The 18,097-nt window shown below is 41.5% G+C and overlaps 2 protein-coding genes across 5 annotated transcripts in view; one reads left to right on the top strand and one right to left on the bottom strand.

Annotated features, from left to right (window-relative positions):
* TTC39A (tetratricopeptide repeat domain 39A) overlaps nucleotides 1–2,815 on the top strand; it is a 45,191-nt gene extending 42,376 nt beyond the window's left edge. For all 4 annotated transcript variants that reach the window (XM_027739428.2, XM_027739427.2, XM_039380614.1 and 1 more), the window contains exon 18: nucleotides 955–2,815. In XM_027739428.2, coding sequence (XP_027595229.2) covers nucleotides 955–1,075 — 121 coding nt within the window. In that variant the 3' untranslated portion in view covers nucleotides 1,076–2,815. The remainder of the gene's footprint in view (nucleotides 1–954) is intronic.
* Nucleotides 2,816–8,369: 5,554 nt separating this feature from the next.
* The window catches only part of RNF11 (ring finger protein 11), a 31,361-nt gene continuing 21,633 nt past the window's right edge, over nucleotides 8,370–18,097 (bottom strand). The window contains exons 2-3 of the mRNA XM_027739430.2: nucleotides 11,181–11,350; nucleotides 8,370–10,811 (exon numbers count right to left, since the gene is read on the bottom strand). Of these exons, the coding sequence (XP_027595231.1) occupies nucleotides 10,640–10,811; nucleotides 11,181–11,350 (342 nt within the window). The 3' untranslated portion in view covers nucleotides 8,370–10,639. The remainder of the gene's footprint in view (nucleotides 10,812–11,180; nucleotides 11,351–18,097) is intronic.

The following is an 18,097-nucleotide window of genomic DNA, read 5'->3' as shown; positions in this document are numbered from 1 at the left end:
TGACAAATATCTTCTAAAAGAAAATTAGCATGGTCTAATCCCTCTTTGGTATCTGGATTCTGTATCCATCCTGCAGGAGCTGACATGTTAATTCCTATTAAGTAGGATCTGCACTTTCTATGTGGTCCTGGGGCAATTTTTCTTTTTTTATATAAGCTTTTCCATGATAATACAGATTCTTTGAATGTTCCAGTAACTCTTTTAGAGCATGACAGAGCTACTGGAGACTATAGGCAGGTGACAGTGCCGAGCCGAGTCAGCCACTAGATGTGTGTGGTGGAACTCCTGCCAGTTTTTCCTTGGGCCTGGTGTATTGCTCCTCAAAAGCTGATACAGAGCCTCAGGTGTGCCCACTTTCTCTTTCCAAGCTTCTGGGGCAGCAAATTGTCTGGCTTTACTTCCAACACACAGTGCACATCATTGGCAACCATAGGATGGAGGTGGAGTGTTTCCCTCTTCTGGTTCAGGACAGCCTCTCTTTCTCTCTTTTTTCTCTTCCCTACCCCCCTTTACTTTCTTGAAATGACCCTGATGAATTCAGTCTGCTTTATTAAAATTATTTTTTAAAATGCTGAAAATATTTGTATTCAAATCTGTCAGTTATGTTTTGAGGGGGGAGGAAATCTAATTTCTGAATGTAAACTAAGTGGGTGCTACAGATAATTAATATGGACTCAATATTTTGATTGAGTGGACCAGATTCAATTTGTTATTAAGCTATATTTTTCTGGTAATTGCCAGACAGTGGCACTACAAATAAAGAACAAAGAACTGCATTGTTTGGCCAGGAACACATGCCTTGTATTTCAGAGTAGGCAGCAAAGGAGCTTGTGAAGAAAGGCTTTTTTTCTGTCTATAGTTATTTTGCTTAAAACAGTAATACAAAGATAACTTGAAAATGTTTTAAATATATATATATATATATTCATCACAGTGGATCTGCTTTTGTTTTAGACAAAACTACAAGAATTACTCCATGGAAACAAGGACACATTTCAGGATTCAAGCTGCCCTGCACCAAGCCAAATCCGCCCCAGAAAATGGAATGCACTCTGGAGCCTCAGCAGTGTCGTAACTTTTTCTTCTTTGATGCCCTGTTTGTTGCAAACTTTGGTGCAGAAAATTACTGACACTTTAGAGTTATTTTTCCCCTCTCTTTCAAGTCAGTGAAAAGCCAAATAACTTAAAATTTTAAAGGTGATGCATAAAACGTTAATCTCGTGTAACAACATGGCAAAAAACCTCTCAAAACCAACCATATAACCCTGAATATTGTTTTTCCAGCAGTGGCTTTTTGAATATTTACATCTGTGTCATTCAGTTTTCAATCGTGTGCCTTTTTCTTGTGTTTGCAACATTATGTTGTAGCTTTGCTTAGCGAGAGAGGGGAACAACTGAAAAAAAACCCCAAACAACAAAACTTCAGGTTTCATGGATTTAATCTCATTTAGCTCTAAATGTTTGTTTGGATCCATGCTGCCAGCAGTTGAGAAGGAAGCATCGCTTTTTCCCAGTACCTGCGTTGTTGGAATGGTGTGAGAAAACCTCGGTGCACATGGAACACATCGGGGAGGAGCTCTGGATCCTGGGCATTTCTAGTTGTGCATGGGAAGTTCCCTTTTACCAGCTTTTACCAGTCACATTTTGCTTCTTTAAAAAACTTGCTGGTGAAAAGAATGGTCTCCCTTATGCTGGTACCTTGACTTTAATTTGGTTTTCCTGTCAAGTCTGCTGCTTGTAGCGGCTGAATAATTTACTGAGGATTGTAGGGGGGAAAGGTGATGACAGTATAAAACTGTGTCACTTCTTCCTTGACCATGCAGAGTTCTTAGAAAATGTTTTTGCCACAATGAACATGATCTGAAGTTTATATCAAATTTAAAGCACAAGTCCTTGAAGGTCATTTAAGAAACAGCAATATTGCTCTGGCTGCACAGCGATACAGGGGTTCCTGTGACACTCCGTTCCTTACGATGGGTGTCCTTAGGGTTGCCCAACTGGAGATGTCCATGTTGAAAGAGGCTGATGCTTCCTGTGTGAAGAAGCTGGGGCTGGAGCAGGTTCCCTTGGTACAAAGGAGCCCTTTGTCTTTTTGCTCTTTATTGATCTTTTGGGAGATTTTCCGTGTAACTGGCTTTGGGAGTAGAGCAATGAGCTGGGTCTGCTTTCCAATGCTGGCTGCCATGGAACTGCTGCAAAACTGCTGAAGTTAGTTGTAACACAGCTTTGACTCATATTTATTGTTCTCCAGGCTAGTTCTATGTTTGTAAGCCTATGGGTTTTTTGGGGCACACTTCTACCTCCCTTTTAAAAGAGCTTCTTCCCCATGACCCATTCTGATGGGTGGAGATGGGAGGTCTTCTGACAGCCCTTTTTCTCCAATGGAGATGTTTGCCAGGAAGATTCATATCTATGTACCTCACAGTGAATGTCCTTTCTAAAGTGATTGTTCCCAGCAGAAGAGAAAATCAACACTTTATAGCTCTGCTTTTACCTTCTCTAAGGAAATTACATTGTTTTATAATTGCAAAATAATATGCAAGGAGACAGAACCACCTGTTCCTCAACAAGGAGAACTTGCATTGTCTTAAAAACAGACACCCTTTATAAAAGCCTTTCCAAGTCAAAATCATAGGTGAAGAATGTGTTTTATAAAGTGACTTTCTCAGATAAATTCAGTTCAGATAAATTTCTCAATTCAGATAAAATTCAGTATAAACAGTTACGCTATTTACGTGCAGCACATCAAAACTTCAGTGTAAAAACTCAGTCATTCTTTGTATAGAATAAAAAAGTTTCTTGTTCTATTATTGCATATAACGCCTCTTTTTCTAGTTGTGTCCTTTTCAAATATTTTGGCAGCCTTAGAATCTTCTAAGCAAGTAATAATGCCATGTGAAAATTAGCATAAATTTTACTTTGCAGAAAGTGAACAATCCTTCTGAGTGTAGATTCATTTCTCAAGGCCACTGAAACCTCTTTGAAATTTCACCCACAACAGAGTTTCCCCTGATCATAGATACACTGCACAAAGGACATACTATGCAATACACAGCCAGCTTCCCTGATGCTTTGCAGCAATGAAAATCCCAAGATTTTCCTAAGGTTTTCATAGCCTTCAGAAGATTTTCATAGTCAGCTTTGGTTGAACACCAGCACCAGTGACATTGTGGACCTGATCTCCAGCTTCAGCTGAGGACTTTGTAGTTCACTGTGATCTTTCACTCTTTTTGGTTCCCAAGCAAGAGGAAATAATCACCTTCCTGATGCAACAAGGATTTATGGACTAATAATATGAATTCACTGAAGGGAAAGTAGCACCTTGCTTGCTAAAGGATGAGTGGAAGGTCTGGTACGTTGCCACTGTGTAAGTTTTTCAGTGTGTTACATTTTGAATTGCCCACCATGACTTTGCTCATCAGTTCACTTCATTTGGTGCTCCTCCGTGGTGGGGATCAAAAACTCCGGGGTGTCAGTCTGGGCTGGAAGGTCGATGCTGGGATTGTTTTTCCACTGCTCTTCCTGAGGCTACTGCATTCTGCCTGGAGCAGCTTTCCAGAACAGGGAATTGCTTCATCAGCCTGGAGGTCCTGAGTGCAGTGAATTAGGGAAAGCACAACTGGTGTGAGTTCTCAAACAACCTCAGAGTTCAGTGTGTTCACTTAGTGGAAAATAGCGGATATTCTAATGGAATCACAAATCAGAGACTGGAGCATGGCCTAAGATTCAGGAAATGGAAGCAGTACTGCAGGAGCACTTAATTGCAGAAGGAGCACTACCTTCTGCTTTCAAATGTTGAGCTGAGTGATACTTGAGAAACCTCACTGTGTACCAGGCTTTAGCCAACAATTGCCACAATCAGCTCTTCCTGGTCCTCAGCAAAGCCAGAGATGTTACCCAAAGACAAAAATTACTAACTCATATGCCAGAAGAGAGCTCTCTGGACTTGGTAGGACCTTTATCATAAAACCTACAAACTATATTTCTTTTTCTATGTATTTTTTTTAACACTGATAAGTAGTTTCCTGCCAGTGACCGAGGAGGGGCAGAAATTCATACTCCTGGATGTCTGCAGCAGTGGCCATGTGAGATATTGCTTCACCTGAAAGTGGTGCTGGGCAGGAAGGGAAAAGCAATGAAATGAGCATCACTTTTATCATTAGATGTGTTATGTGGAATCCCTGTATGTAGGGTCTCTCCTTAAACTGAGGGGGCAGATGAGCTGAAAAGCCAGCAGCTCCCACTGAGGTCTGATGAGGTGCATCTGCATCAACTCCCAGCTCCTGGAAATAACAGGAGATGAGATATAACCTGTTGGATCAAGAAGGGTGGGCTGAAGCTGAACCTGGTCACAGGTTTTCTTGATGATTAGAAGAGATTTTGATGAAGTCACAAACATGATACAACTACTATTATCTTGAAACACCCACTTATGATTGCTCAACTAAACCAGTGGCATAGGAGCCTGCTTTGATTACTGATATGCAGTTCTATTGTGAACTACAATTAGCACATGATGTTATGGATGGTTAGTTTAAAGATTGTCCCCTCCTAACTGTGCCTGGCCTCAGGTTGTTTACAAATTCAAAACTTGGCTTAGGAAACTGCATTTTATAAAATATAGCAGCATAGAGCAGGATCATATCAAGCATTTCCTCCCATTTCACACTGGTTTTGGAATTAAATTCTATACTGAGTGCCTTGGTATTTTTAGTTATCTGCAGCCTAAGTCCAAGGCTACTAAAAGCTCATGGGCTGACAGCTGTGACAGCTTGTGTGCCTCTGGCAGAACAGAAGGATCAAGCAATGCTCTTCTGTAGGAGACAAGGCTTTCCTAGAGGTCAGCCCCAGAATACAAAAGCACTCTCATGGCTTTAAATACAACACTCAGCCTCTAGATGCACCTGCAAGATGCATTTCTTTGCCTTCTTAAGCATAAAAACATGGCAGCAAAGCAAATGTGTATGAAATGACCAAAGCAACACATTCAACTCAGTTCGCCCTCTGGGAGGAAGAGGAGAAGATAAAGAGGTGAGTCATGTTGTTTACTGCTGTACAGGAAAGTGGTTAATGGTTGGAAACGTCACTGATGAACGAGATTGGGAAACCTGAACAGACTAGAAATGAACTTGCTTCTTTTCTCATTATGTTCTGCAAATACATTTTGGTGGTAGATTATGTGCAAAGCGTGTACCAGCAAGTGTTTTAATTGAATGATTTGTCATCTTAAAGCATCTTTAAGATGCTATCTAGGTTTGCTTCAGGTGTTAAAAAAAAAAAGTCACAAATACTTTCATTTAAAAACATGCCCAGTCAATCCCTGTCTCCAAGATTTATGAACAGCACAGAGCTAATAAATACCTGCATTGCACCGTGGTAAAGTTCTGCATGGCGTTTGCTCAAATTCAACCATGCCTCTGTAGGACTGGGCTTCATTATTTTCTGGGGTTTTTAAATCTCTAGACCTACTTACCTTCATTGCTGGCTAAATGTTTATTTAGAACTATGCACTGCAGTGAAGCCTACCTGCTTTCTCTCTCCTTGACTATTTTACAGAAAGAATACAAAACAGAGCAGTCATAACCCCCTGCGTGTTCTTTATGGGCTGATTCAACTAAAAAAAAAAAGAGAGAAAAAAGTTTATCTCGTGTTAGACAAGTACAGCAACAGCAGTTTTAGGTCTGTGGCCTAAAAGTACCATAGTGATGTGGTGAGAAAGAGAAGATAAGTAGAGGCTGCAATATTCTGAGCAGTTTTCCTCTCACTTCCTTTTATCCTGCAGCACATGGGGTGTGGAGGTGAGGAACAACTTCCTTAGTGCAGGAGCTCTCCAGGCTGCTTGCCTGCAGTGCTGGAGCCCCGGGGGGTGTCCACAATGTCACGGGTGCAGTTCTACAATGAGCTGGTGCTTGTGAACGTGGTGCTTTTCCTGGGGTTTTGGTGAAGGTGCTGGTGTGAGGTGCCTGAAGCTGCCTCTGCTCCTGTATCTCTGACGGTCAGTGGAGCTCAGTAAATCATTGTGGGGAGGTGAAGCAACTCTGGAGGGTCACAGAACATAGGGATCATGTTCAATGTCATCTTCATCTGCTGTCATCGCTCCCAAGGTTGCACAGCCTCTGTTGGGCAGCTGCAGATGTTATTTTTAGAAGCAGACATCAGGGACAGTTAGTGTTTTGGTATTTCAGTCATAGAATGATACAATACCAGGTTGGAAGGGACCTCAGGGTCCAACCTTTCTTGCCAAAAGCCCAGTCCAGGCAAGGTGGCCCAGCACTCAGTCCAGCTGAATCTTAAAAGTGTCCAGTGTTAGGGGATCTAACACATCTCTGGGGAGATTATTCCAATGGTTTTGATTGTTACTGTGAAAAATTTGCTTTGGCTTTTGTTCTTATGGCTTGTGCATACCTGGGTCGTGGGTTAGGTTTCCATTCTCTGATGCTGGGCTCATCACTGGTGCAAATACTTCTTGGTATTTCTAAGGAACAGCAGGAATTCCATGCATGGTGCCTTTGCTAAAGGTCTATCAATGTCTGATCTGTCACACACACACACAGAAAGCATATATAGTTATACACAAAACATCTCTGTATGCATACTCACAGTGGTAGCAGGCTCTGTAGCCAAAGCTTTTTGAAAAGTTTGGCTGTCATTGTGCAGTGAGAACCCGACCAAAGTGCATCTGGGGACTAAAAGTGGGGCCAGGAAAAGTGCTTGGTGTGGGCAGCCAGTGATGTGTGCGGTGAATGGAACATTCACTGTTGTGAGCAGAGGTGTTGAAATGCCTTCTTTGAAATAAAGACAAATGTTTTGGAGGGGTTGGTGCTGCAAAGAACAGGTTTATGAAGTTACTGCTGCTTGTTTTCCAACTGAGAGGACAGGGGAGGGCTGGGGGCTCTTTGTGTGCAGTTGGTGTGGCTGGGCCCCTCTTGCTGAGTAAGCACATACCTCTGTGCTGCTGGGAACACAGACAGCCTTTTGCACAAAGAATTTTTTCATTATAGACTCCTCTCTGCAGCTTTTCTTAGCAAAGTATCAGTGCAGAGTGGATGTTGTAATAAATCAGTTGCTAGCATGAAAATGTAGTTATTTCTTTTGCTTAAATCAAAAAGATGCTTTTGCAGAGTATGTTTAAACTGTTCTTTTATCACAAGGCATTAACTTTGCATTTCATACCAAGGCTTCCAAAGCCCTTGAACTCTTATCCCAGAACAGGTTTAAATGCGAGATAATCTGCAAAGGATGGTTAGCATAAATTATATTCTTCAAAGTTAAGTGCTATATAAAAGCAGAAGTTAATCCTTGAAACTAATTTTTATTCTGGGTATTAAGTCAAGAAGGGTTCTTCTGAACAGACTTTATTCATGTGGTTTATAGGTTGTCAGCTAGAATGTATGCTTTTAATAAAATGTGGTGTCTGTAACAAACTGTGTCTATATCAGCTGGCATCCACTTTGTTTCTGAGTCCATTTTAATCCAGGATTTAACTGCTGAGAGGCCCTGTACATTTGGTTTCAGCCATGTTGTTACTTATTTTACTGACACACTAACTCAAAGGAATCTTCATCTTTACCACGATTGCACAAGGACAGGAAATGTCAAAGCCCTGAAACTGTGGCAACTGAAGTAAGTTCAGGTATTTCCTAATCCCTTATCCCAGAAATGTACCCTCCTGCCACTGCAAAAGGACACTGTCAGCCTTCCAAACACGGAATTGCTTTCAGCCCTGGGGAACTGCAGGACTGTAGGAACTTTTAAACCCTTTTGTGGCTCAAGCCCTTCTACACCACCAGCTCCTCACGAAGAAATTCTCTGGGCTGGCTTTTTTTGCTTTTTTATGTATTTTATGATTCTCTCCCAGATTTACATAATGAACTGCCAACAGGTAATGAGGATTATCATCTTTAGATGTGAAATGATTAAAGTGGTAATTCCTGTAGCATGCAAGAGGCATCTGCAAACTCAGGTGGTTGCACACAGTAGCTGTAAGAGGGGCTTTTGTTTTGTTGTTTTTTTTCCTTCAAATCACTTTGCAGGCATTTTCCTATGGGCCTGCCCACCCCAAAACATACTGCCCTGGCATAAGAAGGGCTATGGGTGAAGAGGTTCAGGTGAGTCAGAGCCAGCCCTTCCCAGCAGGCTCTGGTTGGGAAACAGCTGTGCTGTAAATGGACTTAATGTGTTTGAAGTGTGAGTAATTTATTAGACTACTCTGAGACAGGAGGTAAATCATCTTATAGATGGTAGAATTAAGACACAGTTCTGGTTCCACAACTGTAGCTAAAATTAAGGTTATACGTTATTTTGCATTAAGTTCAAATCAGTTCTTCTTTGAATTAGAAATCATCCAGAACAGCACTGCACCTAAAAACTTGAAAAATCATTTGATTTATTTGTTATATTTACATATTTGTCTTTAAGGTAAAATTTAAACTTTTTGGAATGTTTTTGTGTAATCTGCTCTAGGTTTAGCCCTTCACACCTTTTTGCTATTTAACAAGTATTTTAATGAAAGGAATTTCTTCCCTTAGCCCAGTAAGTGTATCAGTGTTAAAAGTTCAGCTGTACAGAGTGCCTAGGAAAGCATTCAGCTCAGTAATCCATCACTTCCTTTCTTTTAAATCTTTCTTAATCAAGTCTTGTAATAAATAAAGACTAATACCACCATGACAACACTGTTTTTTTCAAATTGTTCATTTGCCAGTTTTAACAAGATAAAGAAATGAATACTTAATGTGGACATTGTTATACCAAAAAAAAAAAAAAAGAACCCAACCCCTGAAACAAACAGACAAAAAAGGAGGACACAAAGGAACACACATGGAATGATGAAAAGGAACAATGATATTGCACAACTTCAGGTCTCTCTTCCCAGATTTTGATCCATGTAATTAAGTATGTATGAATTCAGCAAAACATTGTGTCCAGATAAATAGATAAATGTGTGGCCATTTGAGTGAATCTAGAACTGCAGAGTGTTTTCAGTTCCTTCTGACTGCTCCTTGGAGTTCTTCTCTAAGGGAGCAGGGTGCTGTCAGCTGCAGGGATAACAAACAAACATGTTGACTCCATTTTGCTGACCAGTTATCCGTAACCTGCACAATTCCCCTACACTGTAAATGCAGTAAGTCCACAGAGGACTTGGGTTGTTAAACACAACTTTTTGTATCAAGTACTCAAACTGTAGCTGAAACACAATCAAGAACATCCCCAATTTGCTGTGGTTAACTTGAGATTGCTTCTCACTGTATCAGGGTGGCACTGAATGTATAAAGGTCACAGTAGGTACATCAAAGGGGGGAAGAAAAAAGGAAAAAAATCATGCTAAGTGGAAAAAGGTCTTTACAGCTACAATCTTTGCCAGAGCCTCTCTTAACAAGCACATACTGTTTGCTACAGGAACCAGCTAATTGTGTCATTCTGGCTATAGCAGGACTGTTTGCCCCCTCCACTGCTACTCTTGACAGTCTGGGTTTATATAAACTTTGCATTTATGTGCAGAACAAAGTCTAATTCTCTCCTCTATGAGTTCATTCCTGTTTGGTGGACTGGTGTGTCAGCCAGTAGGGCTCAACAGATACATTTAATACAGGAGACTGAGATACAGTATGTTTATTCTTAACTTCTGATAACCTAAGGACTACAAGAACGAGAGATGCAGTATCCATTTGCTATGATCCAAGACAACCATCTTTAGGGAGAAAAAAGTAGAATAAGTGATCAATACTAACACTACATTAGTTCCAAATATATATTTTTTTTTTTTCAGTTATGGCAGCTTAACTATTTATTGTTCATCCGGCCCACTTTTAATCTGATCAAGTTAAAGGTCACATATTAAAGTTTAAGGACTGTTATTTCATCAAAACCAAAGGAAGTTATAAAAACCCATGAAACCATAGTTTCACTGTAGGTCTTATATCTTCATATTCTGTATCACTAGTAGAAAAGGGATAATGCATCTCAGTTTGCTTACAAGCTAGGAGATCACTTTGAAGTCTGCATATTCCTAACTGCAAACAAAATATAGCACTTTTAACAGGTTATAAATAAACTGGTTTTCAAGCATAGAGCCAGCCCAACAATAACAATACACTATTAAAAAGACCTAAGGCAATGAATTCCATCTCCAATGAAAAAAAAAAAAAAGAAAAAGAACTGTGCAAACAAGCTTAAAACTATTTCTTTGTGCCAGTGTTATAAAATGTAGATTTCAATAAAGCCTTGACCCAAATGCCAGGACTTGTGAAAAGAATCAGAACAAAACTGGTTACTTTATTTAGGAAAAAAATACTCTTATCTTGCTGCTAATAAAATTGGATACACGCAGTTTAAACATTTACAGTTGCTGTAACACTTTACACAATTCCTATATATGGGTGTAAGAACAAACATTAAAAGACAATGGTGGGTCAAGGCTTTACATTAAAAATAACAACCTACTTTTCTATAGTCTCTAAAATACTATGTTTTCCAATATTTGCAGCCATTCAGGAATATTTTTTTTTATTTATTTATCAGGAAATGTATACTTTGTGCATGATCTTAATTCCTAATTCCTGGCTCTTTGGGCTGAATGACAAAAGGATCAAACCCATTGAAGTGGATGGTCTCCTTGGAGGTTCAGTAGAGAAACCCTGGCTCAGTTAGTCTCATACGATGAAAGCAGTGCTGCATCCACTGGCTCCATGCAGGATGGACAGGTAAAGGATCTCATCAACCAGTCATCTATACAGTCCAGGTGGTAAATGTGCATGCACGGCAGAAATCGGATAGGGTCCCCATAAACAAAGTCCATCATACAAATGACACATCTGGGGGGGGAAAAAAAAATAAAATATTGAAGCTGCTGTTACCAAACTGGAAATGAAAAATAGTGTACTATCTACTCCTGGATGACTTTAGTATTTGTAGATACTGTGAGGAGTATCCTTGCATAGGAGAAAGGCAAGAGCCTTAGAATAACAGAATAGTTTGGGTTGCAAGGGACCTTAAAGCTCATTGAATTCCACCCCACTGTCAAAGGCAGGGATGCCACTCATAACATCAGCCTTCTGCATGGCCATTTCCTTTTTCAGAAAGCTACATTAAACTACAGCCCCTGAAAAGAAGGCAGAAACAGAATGGCAAGATCAGGGCAGTGTCACAAAGCAAGGCAACAGCCACGTGTGACTGGGACTTACTCTCTGATCTTCTTTTCGGAGCCGTCTCTCCCGGGATCATAGACTCCTTTAGGTAGGTGCTGGATAAGGCCTATCCGCTGCGCTATCCGGATCTGCTCTTCTTCTGTCAGCTGTGTGGCCAGCCGGGTCTGGCTTGGAGTTGGGTGATACACAGGAACAGGGACCTGCTCCTAAAATTAAAATATTTCAGTTAAAAACTACCACAGAGGCTTTCCTACCGTTTCGTAGCACAGAACTTGGTATTCAATTTTTCCTCTCTTAGTCCTACAAATATTCGTATGAACTCCCACTCCTACTTTGCAATTTTGGGGCTATAATTATACTGAGAATGGGATAAAGAATTGAGGCCAGTATTTGAGCAAGGAGCTGCTCGTGGTTGTTCTCCGCAAAAGCTTTTGATCTCAAGGAATTGTTCGTACATGAGATACCGGGACAACAAACTGCACGTGCCAGCAGGCAAATAAACCTTACAGGGACCTGGTAAACTGCTGTGGTAGGGAACTGAACAACATAAGGGCTGAGGGAGAGCCCCCAGCATGTGCAACAAAAAGCAGAATCTATGGGGGGTTTTTTTTACATTTAGGAAGAACTGTTTGCTAAGATGAGGGCACTGCCTACTCTTAAGTTTTAGAAAGGAAGGTTTTATTTGTTTAGTAATGACTAAAATTTACGTGAGCTGTTCTGGGCCACCCAAGGTCCAATCCAGAACTGTAGATTTAATTCTTGTGGGTTAAAAAAATGTCACCTGAACAATAAGAAGAACAGCTTAAGTAAGTAACCCAAGTTTTACATTTCTTCTCATATTTTAATATAATTTTATGGGTTCTCCCAAGCTGGACTTCAACTGCTGAAATGCTTAAGGTATATGTTTTCCGAAGAAAATTTAGGCAATGTATAGCTATTATGCAGTCCTTCCTCTACCACATTCTCAGAACTTTCTTTTGAATATTATTTTGAACTTTAGTTGAATATAATTTTGAACTTTAGGTCAGATATTTTCACTGACATTTATATCAACATGGTACTTAATCTACTTGCTTTTAAAGCATTTTTTGATACATAAATACCAATTTTTAACATTATTAGGACAGTATTGGCCAGTAGCCATAAATCTGCTGTTAACAGGGAGAAAATTTCTTGCAAAAGGTCTATTTTGATGGTACTTCTTAAACAGCAGAAAAAAAACTCAACTTATAGATGTGTCTGAAAATAAACCTGCTGCATCAGAGACACACTGATTAATCTGTTTGGAAAGTGCAAAAGCTGATGTTTCAGAGGACACTGCTGCAGGCCAAGCAGAGAGCAGGAGTGTGTGCAGCTGTTCTGGTCACCTCCGACCGCTCTCCCATTGCCCGCTTGCTCCCTCATCACTGATGTGGGGGACACACGGGCTTTCACTGTCTGACAGAGTAACCACCTTCCAAAACATGCATGTGCTTCCAGAGCACAGGCCGCCATGGGCACCTCCAGATATTCCCAGCAGGAACATGGCTGTGTTCCCCTCTCCTGTGCCCTCTGCCTCCTGCTCTGGCAGTGCTCAGTGTTCACCCATCAGCAACACCCGGCACAGCCCAGCTGTGAGTTTAACACTGCGCTTGGAAAACCCGATAAAGCCATTCTTATTTCACTGCTGGGGTGCACTGGAAGTGGACAGTCAGCTTCCAGACTCCTGGAAGGCCAGGAGAAAGCTGCCCGAGGAGTGTGCAGCCTCTCACCAGTGCCGCCCAACAGCAAAGTCCTTGCTCATGAGAAATGCTAATCACAGATACAAGTCTGCCTGGCAATTCTTCACTGAACACTGTGCATGCCACTGGCAATTCAGCTGTGGGGTAGAATCCACAATCTTCTCTTAATTTAGCTACACTAGGATTTCCCCCTCTGATTTCCTGGCAGAACTCAGAGGAATTATGAGAAGGTTCAAAAGACAGAACACACCAGGGGTTCTCCAAGTGATTAATTTCCCGACTACTCTAAACCGTATTTCACAGAACTCTTTTTAGATCAGCTGACTTTTAGTGCTTTAAATTATCTAAAGTATTCTCTAATCATCATTTGGATAGAGAAAAGCACCAGCTGAACCTACAGATGACCTGTCAGATATAAAGCATTCAGAAAGTGACTGCAACCTTTGGTGCCTGCAAAATAAAGCATTTTTCCCCTCACAAATGCTGCCGACCCTCTGTGCTGAACACATGAGCTCGAGGCAGAACCCGGTCCTGGTTTTATGTTTCAAGAACTTAACACCACAAATTCTCAGTAACTTTTTTTTCCGGGGCTTTGCTGTACTTCTTTGAACAGGTTATTAAATCAATAGCAGAAAGCATTACTGCTTCCTCCTTTATTTGTGACACAGATGTAGAGAACGCTCAGCATTTGGAGAGAGATGCACCCCTCCTTCATGTCTTGGAATAAAAAAGAGGAGCAGTATAACTAATGACAGGCACAGCATAGGCTGGTGCCAACATGGGCAGGACGGGAGGCAACAGCTCCCCTTGCCTAAACCAGGGCTGCAAGTCATAGTGCAGGAAAGGCAAACACAGGAGGGGGAAAAAAGGAGGAATAAAGATCCAAAAAACCCTAAAAATGTCTGAAAGTAGCAACAGCAACTGATAGTGAATGTCTGTACCAGAACAACAGCAAACTGATCACCTCGGTAAACATTATACAGCAAAAGGGAACTACAATTAAATAAGAATCTGTTGTGAGTTAGAACAATTACATCTGGACAGCTCTGAAGTAAGCAATCAGTCAGCTACCCAACTGACCATGGCTTTGGTTAAGTTTCGGAGAGTGAATAACATAACTTCTAAACCTGTGCTAGGCCAGACAAGAACAAAATCTCATTCTAGTCTTTTACAGGCACTTTCTGCGAGTGACCACCAAGGGACCATGTACTCGGGGAACCCGCTTCTGCATTATTGCAAAGCCTCTCTGCCCTGGGTGTTCCCTGCAAAGACCTGAAGGGAGGCCTGAAGGACCACTTGGGCCCCTTTCCCCTGCCAAATACACAAAAGCTTTCTCCCCATAGCCAGAGCTGCATGGAAACACTCCTCCCTCAGGCATCCTGTCTCAGGTTCCCTCCCAGCAGAGCTGCCCTGTGCTACATGTCTGACAGGGCCCATTAAGGCGGGAATTTATAGTTGCCAGCTGTGGGCTTCTACAATTTCACATGCTAGACAAGAATCTCCTGTCAGATGAGTAACTGGGTGGAAATGGTGGTGTTGCCATGACGTCTTCATGCTTTGAAGGCAGAAAACTGGGGTTGGTGTGGCTGCTCTGAAAAACGTGTAAGGTAGTCCTGTAAATAAACCCGAGTGGCCGCTCCATGCCCAGGCACTGAACATGCTGTTTGCTGGCACTTTCATCTCACTCCCAATTGCTATTAAAAACCTGCCCAAACTGAGCCATGGACACAAACATACCAGGAAAATGGAAGAACACAGCTGCACACGTTATAGACTACATGGACACTGACCCTTTCAAAGGGTCTTCTCCCCTCCAACAGGTCAAAAGAAAAGGTGTGTTCATACCTGTATGATTCTAAAAATACTTTACAATTCATGAGAATCTGAGAGCCCAGATTTCTCTGACTGAGAAGCAGACATCCCCAGAGGGATCAAAGTAAGAGATGGAGCATGAAGTGCTCCCTCAACAGATCCTGATGACCCCCCACCAGCTGAGCTGGGCTCCTTCAGCCCTGCTGGCACACCCCCAGGCTGGCCCCGCTCGCAGCCATCGCCCCTCACCACGCTGGCAGCTGCATCCTTGGGTTTCTCCAATACCAAATCTCTGGAGCGTTTTTGGAAGTTAAGCTCATCCGACAATAATTCCAAGCTGCCCGTAAGGCCGGAGTGCAACCCTCCTCACAGTCTGCGAGGGTTTATCACCCCTCTGCAAATCTTTCACAGTGTGTAAAGGCTGCTTTCGTCAACCCACATTAAGGCAAGGTCCTGCTCACTCCAGTGCGGGTGTTCAAGGGTAACAACGTGAGGATTCCACACTTCAGCCAGCTCACATTTGTAGCTAGAGGCCCCTTGACATGTATATATATAAAAAAAGACTGTATTACCCAAGTGATTATTATTTTACTGCAAAGACGAGCACGAAATTTATTGCTCTGGTGTCTCATATTTCCCTTATCAACCATGGAAAATGTTTTTACAGACAAAATTACGAAATACTGAACTTCTAGCCAAAGTCTGTGTTATTTATCATTTGATATAGATGTCAGGCACTTCAAACCAAAGATGAAATTTCATGCTAACTCTATTACTATATGCAAAAAAAACCCTAACTCAGGCCAAAACAAATAATCAAACCCACATATTACTGTTGGGCAATGAAAGAAAAATCACTTTCTGGCCCTTAATTTACTTTAATCATTATTTTTTTCCCCATATGAATCTAGTAATGATTAACCACCTCAGATGGCCATAGTCCTAGAGATACACAACTTTCTTCTTGTTCACAAAGTCAGTGGTGTCAGCATAAGTTTCCCTGGCTTTCTGTGCACAGAAATCCTTCACTCCCAATGTTTATTCGGCCCTTAAAAACAGCGGCATTAATTTAGGCTCAAGGACTAGAGCAGGGTTTGTGTTTCCATCTCACCCTGGCTCCTCCTCCTTCAGGGGGGAGAAATTATAGAGGGCATCTGGAGGTCTGCATTTTTCACTCCTAATGGAAATAAACATTTTCACACATGGCTTAAAAGGCCCAGCCACTTTCTATGTGCAGATTCCCAAGCATGCTTTGGGTTCTCAACTAGAAAAAAGGTTTCATCAAGCATGATTTTCAGTTTTAAGTTTCCTCATCAATGCAACCTACCTTGGTTACTTATGCTGCCGTAAATCTGCTTTTCTCTTGTTTTATAGTCTTTTTGTCTTGTTTTTGCAAGTGCCATGAATTTGTAATACTCTGAAAACAGGTCAGTGCTAGATCAGAAACTCTTAATCCCTGGATAAAGATTATTTTAAGATCCCTCTACGCCACATATCAGCAGTATGTTATCAGGGCTTTTGTCTGTTTGTTGTTTTTAGAATTGCACCAACATGCACAAATTATCCTTTCAGGACGGTCAAAGGTGAGATGAATAATTTATAACATCTAATAGTTCTAGAGGTTAAAGCTTCACTGCTGTCCCCAAGATCCTGCCTACAGCCACCTGCTTTCCACTACTGAATACTTTGCTAAGTTTCCATCTCTAGATTTTCTTCCTCACCTAATCCAGTGCTCTCCGTGTGTCTCACTCTGCGATATTAATTTGCATTTTATCATCAGATCAACAGCATATCTATTAATTCAGTCTGACAAAGGAGACAAACATCTTCCAAGCTACGTTCATCCTAAATATTTTTTACACTTTTTAAAATACCAGTAGCTGTAGCGCTTATGCTCCTTGCGGTTGCTGCCTAATTAATTAATGCAAATATAAAAGTTCCATTTGCATTTCCCCAGCCGTTCCCACAGCTCTTTTTTTGAAATCCCTTCGATATGCAAACGTCTTTCATGAGACACACTGTGTGAAGGCAGCTGCCCTGGTTCACACACAGCTGCAGCAGGGCTGCACAGCCTTTGCTGCTCACCAGCCCTCCAACACCAACCTGACACATGGCCAGGCCCCTCTCCAGCCCAGCAGCTGAGGTGCTTAGCAGGGAGCCTAAATAACTTAAGAACAACCTCAATTTATAGATGTAAAGTCAGGAGGCGAGAAAAAAAAAATTGTGCTTTTGGGGTATTTTTGAAAAATCCTTGATTAATCTGATGGAATTTTCTCTTCTCACTGCTTTATTACTCATAAGGAACTTGCTGGGATGATGGTCCAGGGGCCTTTTCTGTGAATGCCATTCTGACTGGGGTGAAAAGACTCAAACTCCATCCATATGTGAACACACATTCTGAAATAATATCCTCCCCCAAGACACATTAATGTAAAACCACGCGCCATTATATTGTGCATTATACGACAGCTAGAGCTTACTTTAATAATCCTCAGAATATTATGAGCAGCCTGCCAACTGTAAAAGCCTTTTTCTGCCATACAGGAGAGAACAGTTCATTTATAAAGGTGAATAGCAGTTGCTATAAAACATCATGTAATGAAATTGTTACCCAATTTTTTATACTGCTGCTTCCAGGTAGCCACTCTGTATGAATAACTGCGACAGCTGAACACTTAATGCTAGAAAGTTCTTCTGAAAGAAAAATCTCCTCCTCTCCCAACTGGAGGGGACATCTGGGGCAGACAGCCAGGTCAGATACACATGCACACACACACACACGCTTCCTACCATGATGTTCTTAAAGGAAAATTAATAAGAATTCTGGCATCGTAGGAATTTGGCACTGTAAATATGGTCAGTAATTAATATAACAACTGACTACAGAACCACTGTTCACCAGAGGAACTTGCAGAATCTGCACAGTATTTCTTCAGCTGCTGACTCCAATTAAGAATCAACACCTGGTTTGAATCATGGATCACTTCAGAGGGAGGTGTTTTTTTGGAGAAAGCCAGTTTTTCTGCAGTGATGGTGTAGTCTCATTTAAACTATAACCAAAACTGTAAAATTGTCCTGTGCATTTTTCACAATTATTCCATTGAAATTACTAGGAAAGAAGAGTTGGAAAAGATTAGCAACCATGAAAGAGACTCCTGGCTGACAACTCTTAAAATATCACCTGTCCCCTGAGCTCAGCTTTGCTACCAAAAATAGGACTGGGGCAGAGGGAGAAGAGGTACAGACTAGATGCATCCTGCCTGCTGCTTTCCTAGACAGTGACAAGGGCTGTTAGAGAAATGGACTTTGTTTTCAAGTTTTGTCCCTGTGCTGTCACACAAACCCAAAAAGGCTACCTGCTGCCAAGACAAAGAGTTGGTAGTGCCCTTGCAGCTTGGCCACAGCAAACCCAGCCCTACC

This window comes from Pipra filicauda, unplaced genomic scaffold (assembly GCF_003945595.2).
Source record: "Pipra filicauda isolate LSUMZ 115617 unplaced genomic scaffold, ASM394559v2 scaffold19_size4547281_pilon, whole genome shotgun sequence".
In the NCBI taxonomy this organism is placed as follows: domain Eukaryota; kingdom Metazoa; phylum Chordata; class Aves; order Passeriformes; family Pipridae; genus Pipra; species Pipra filicauda.
Note: the sequence above shows the minus strand (reverse complement) of the source record. Positions and strands in the feature narration are given on the sequence as shown.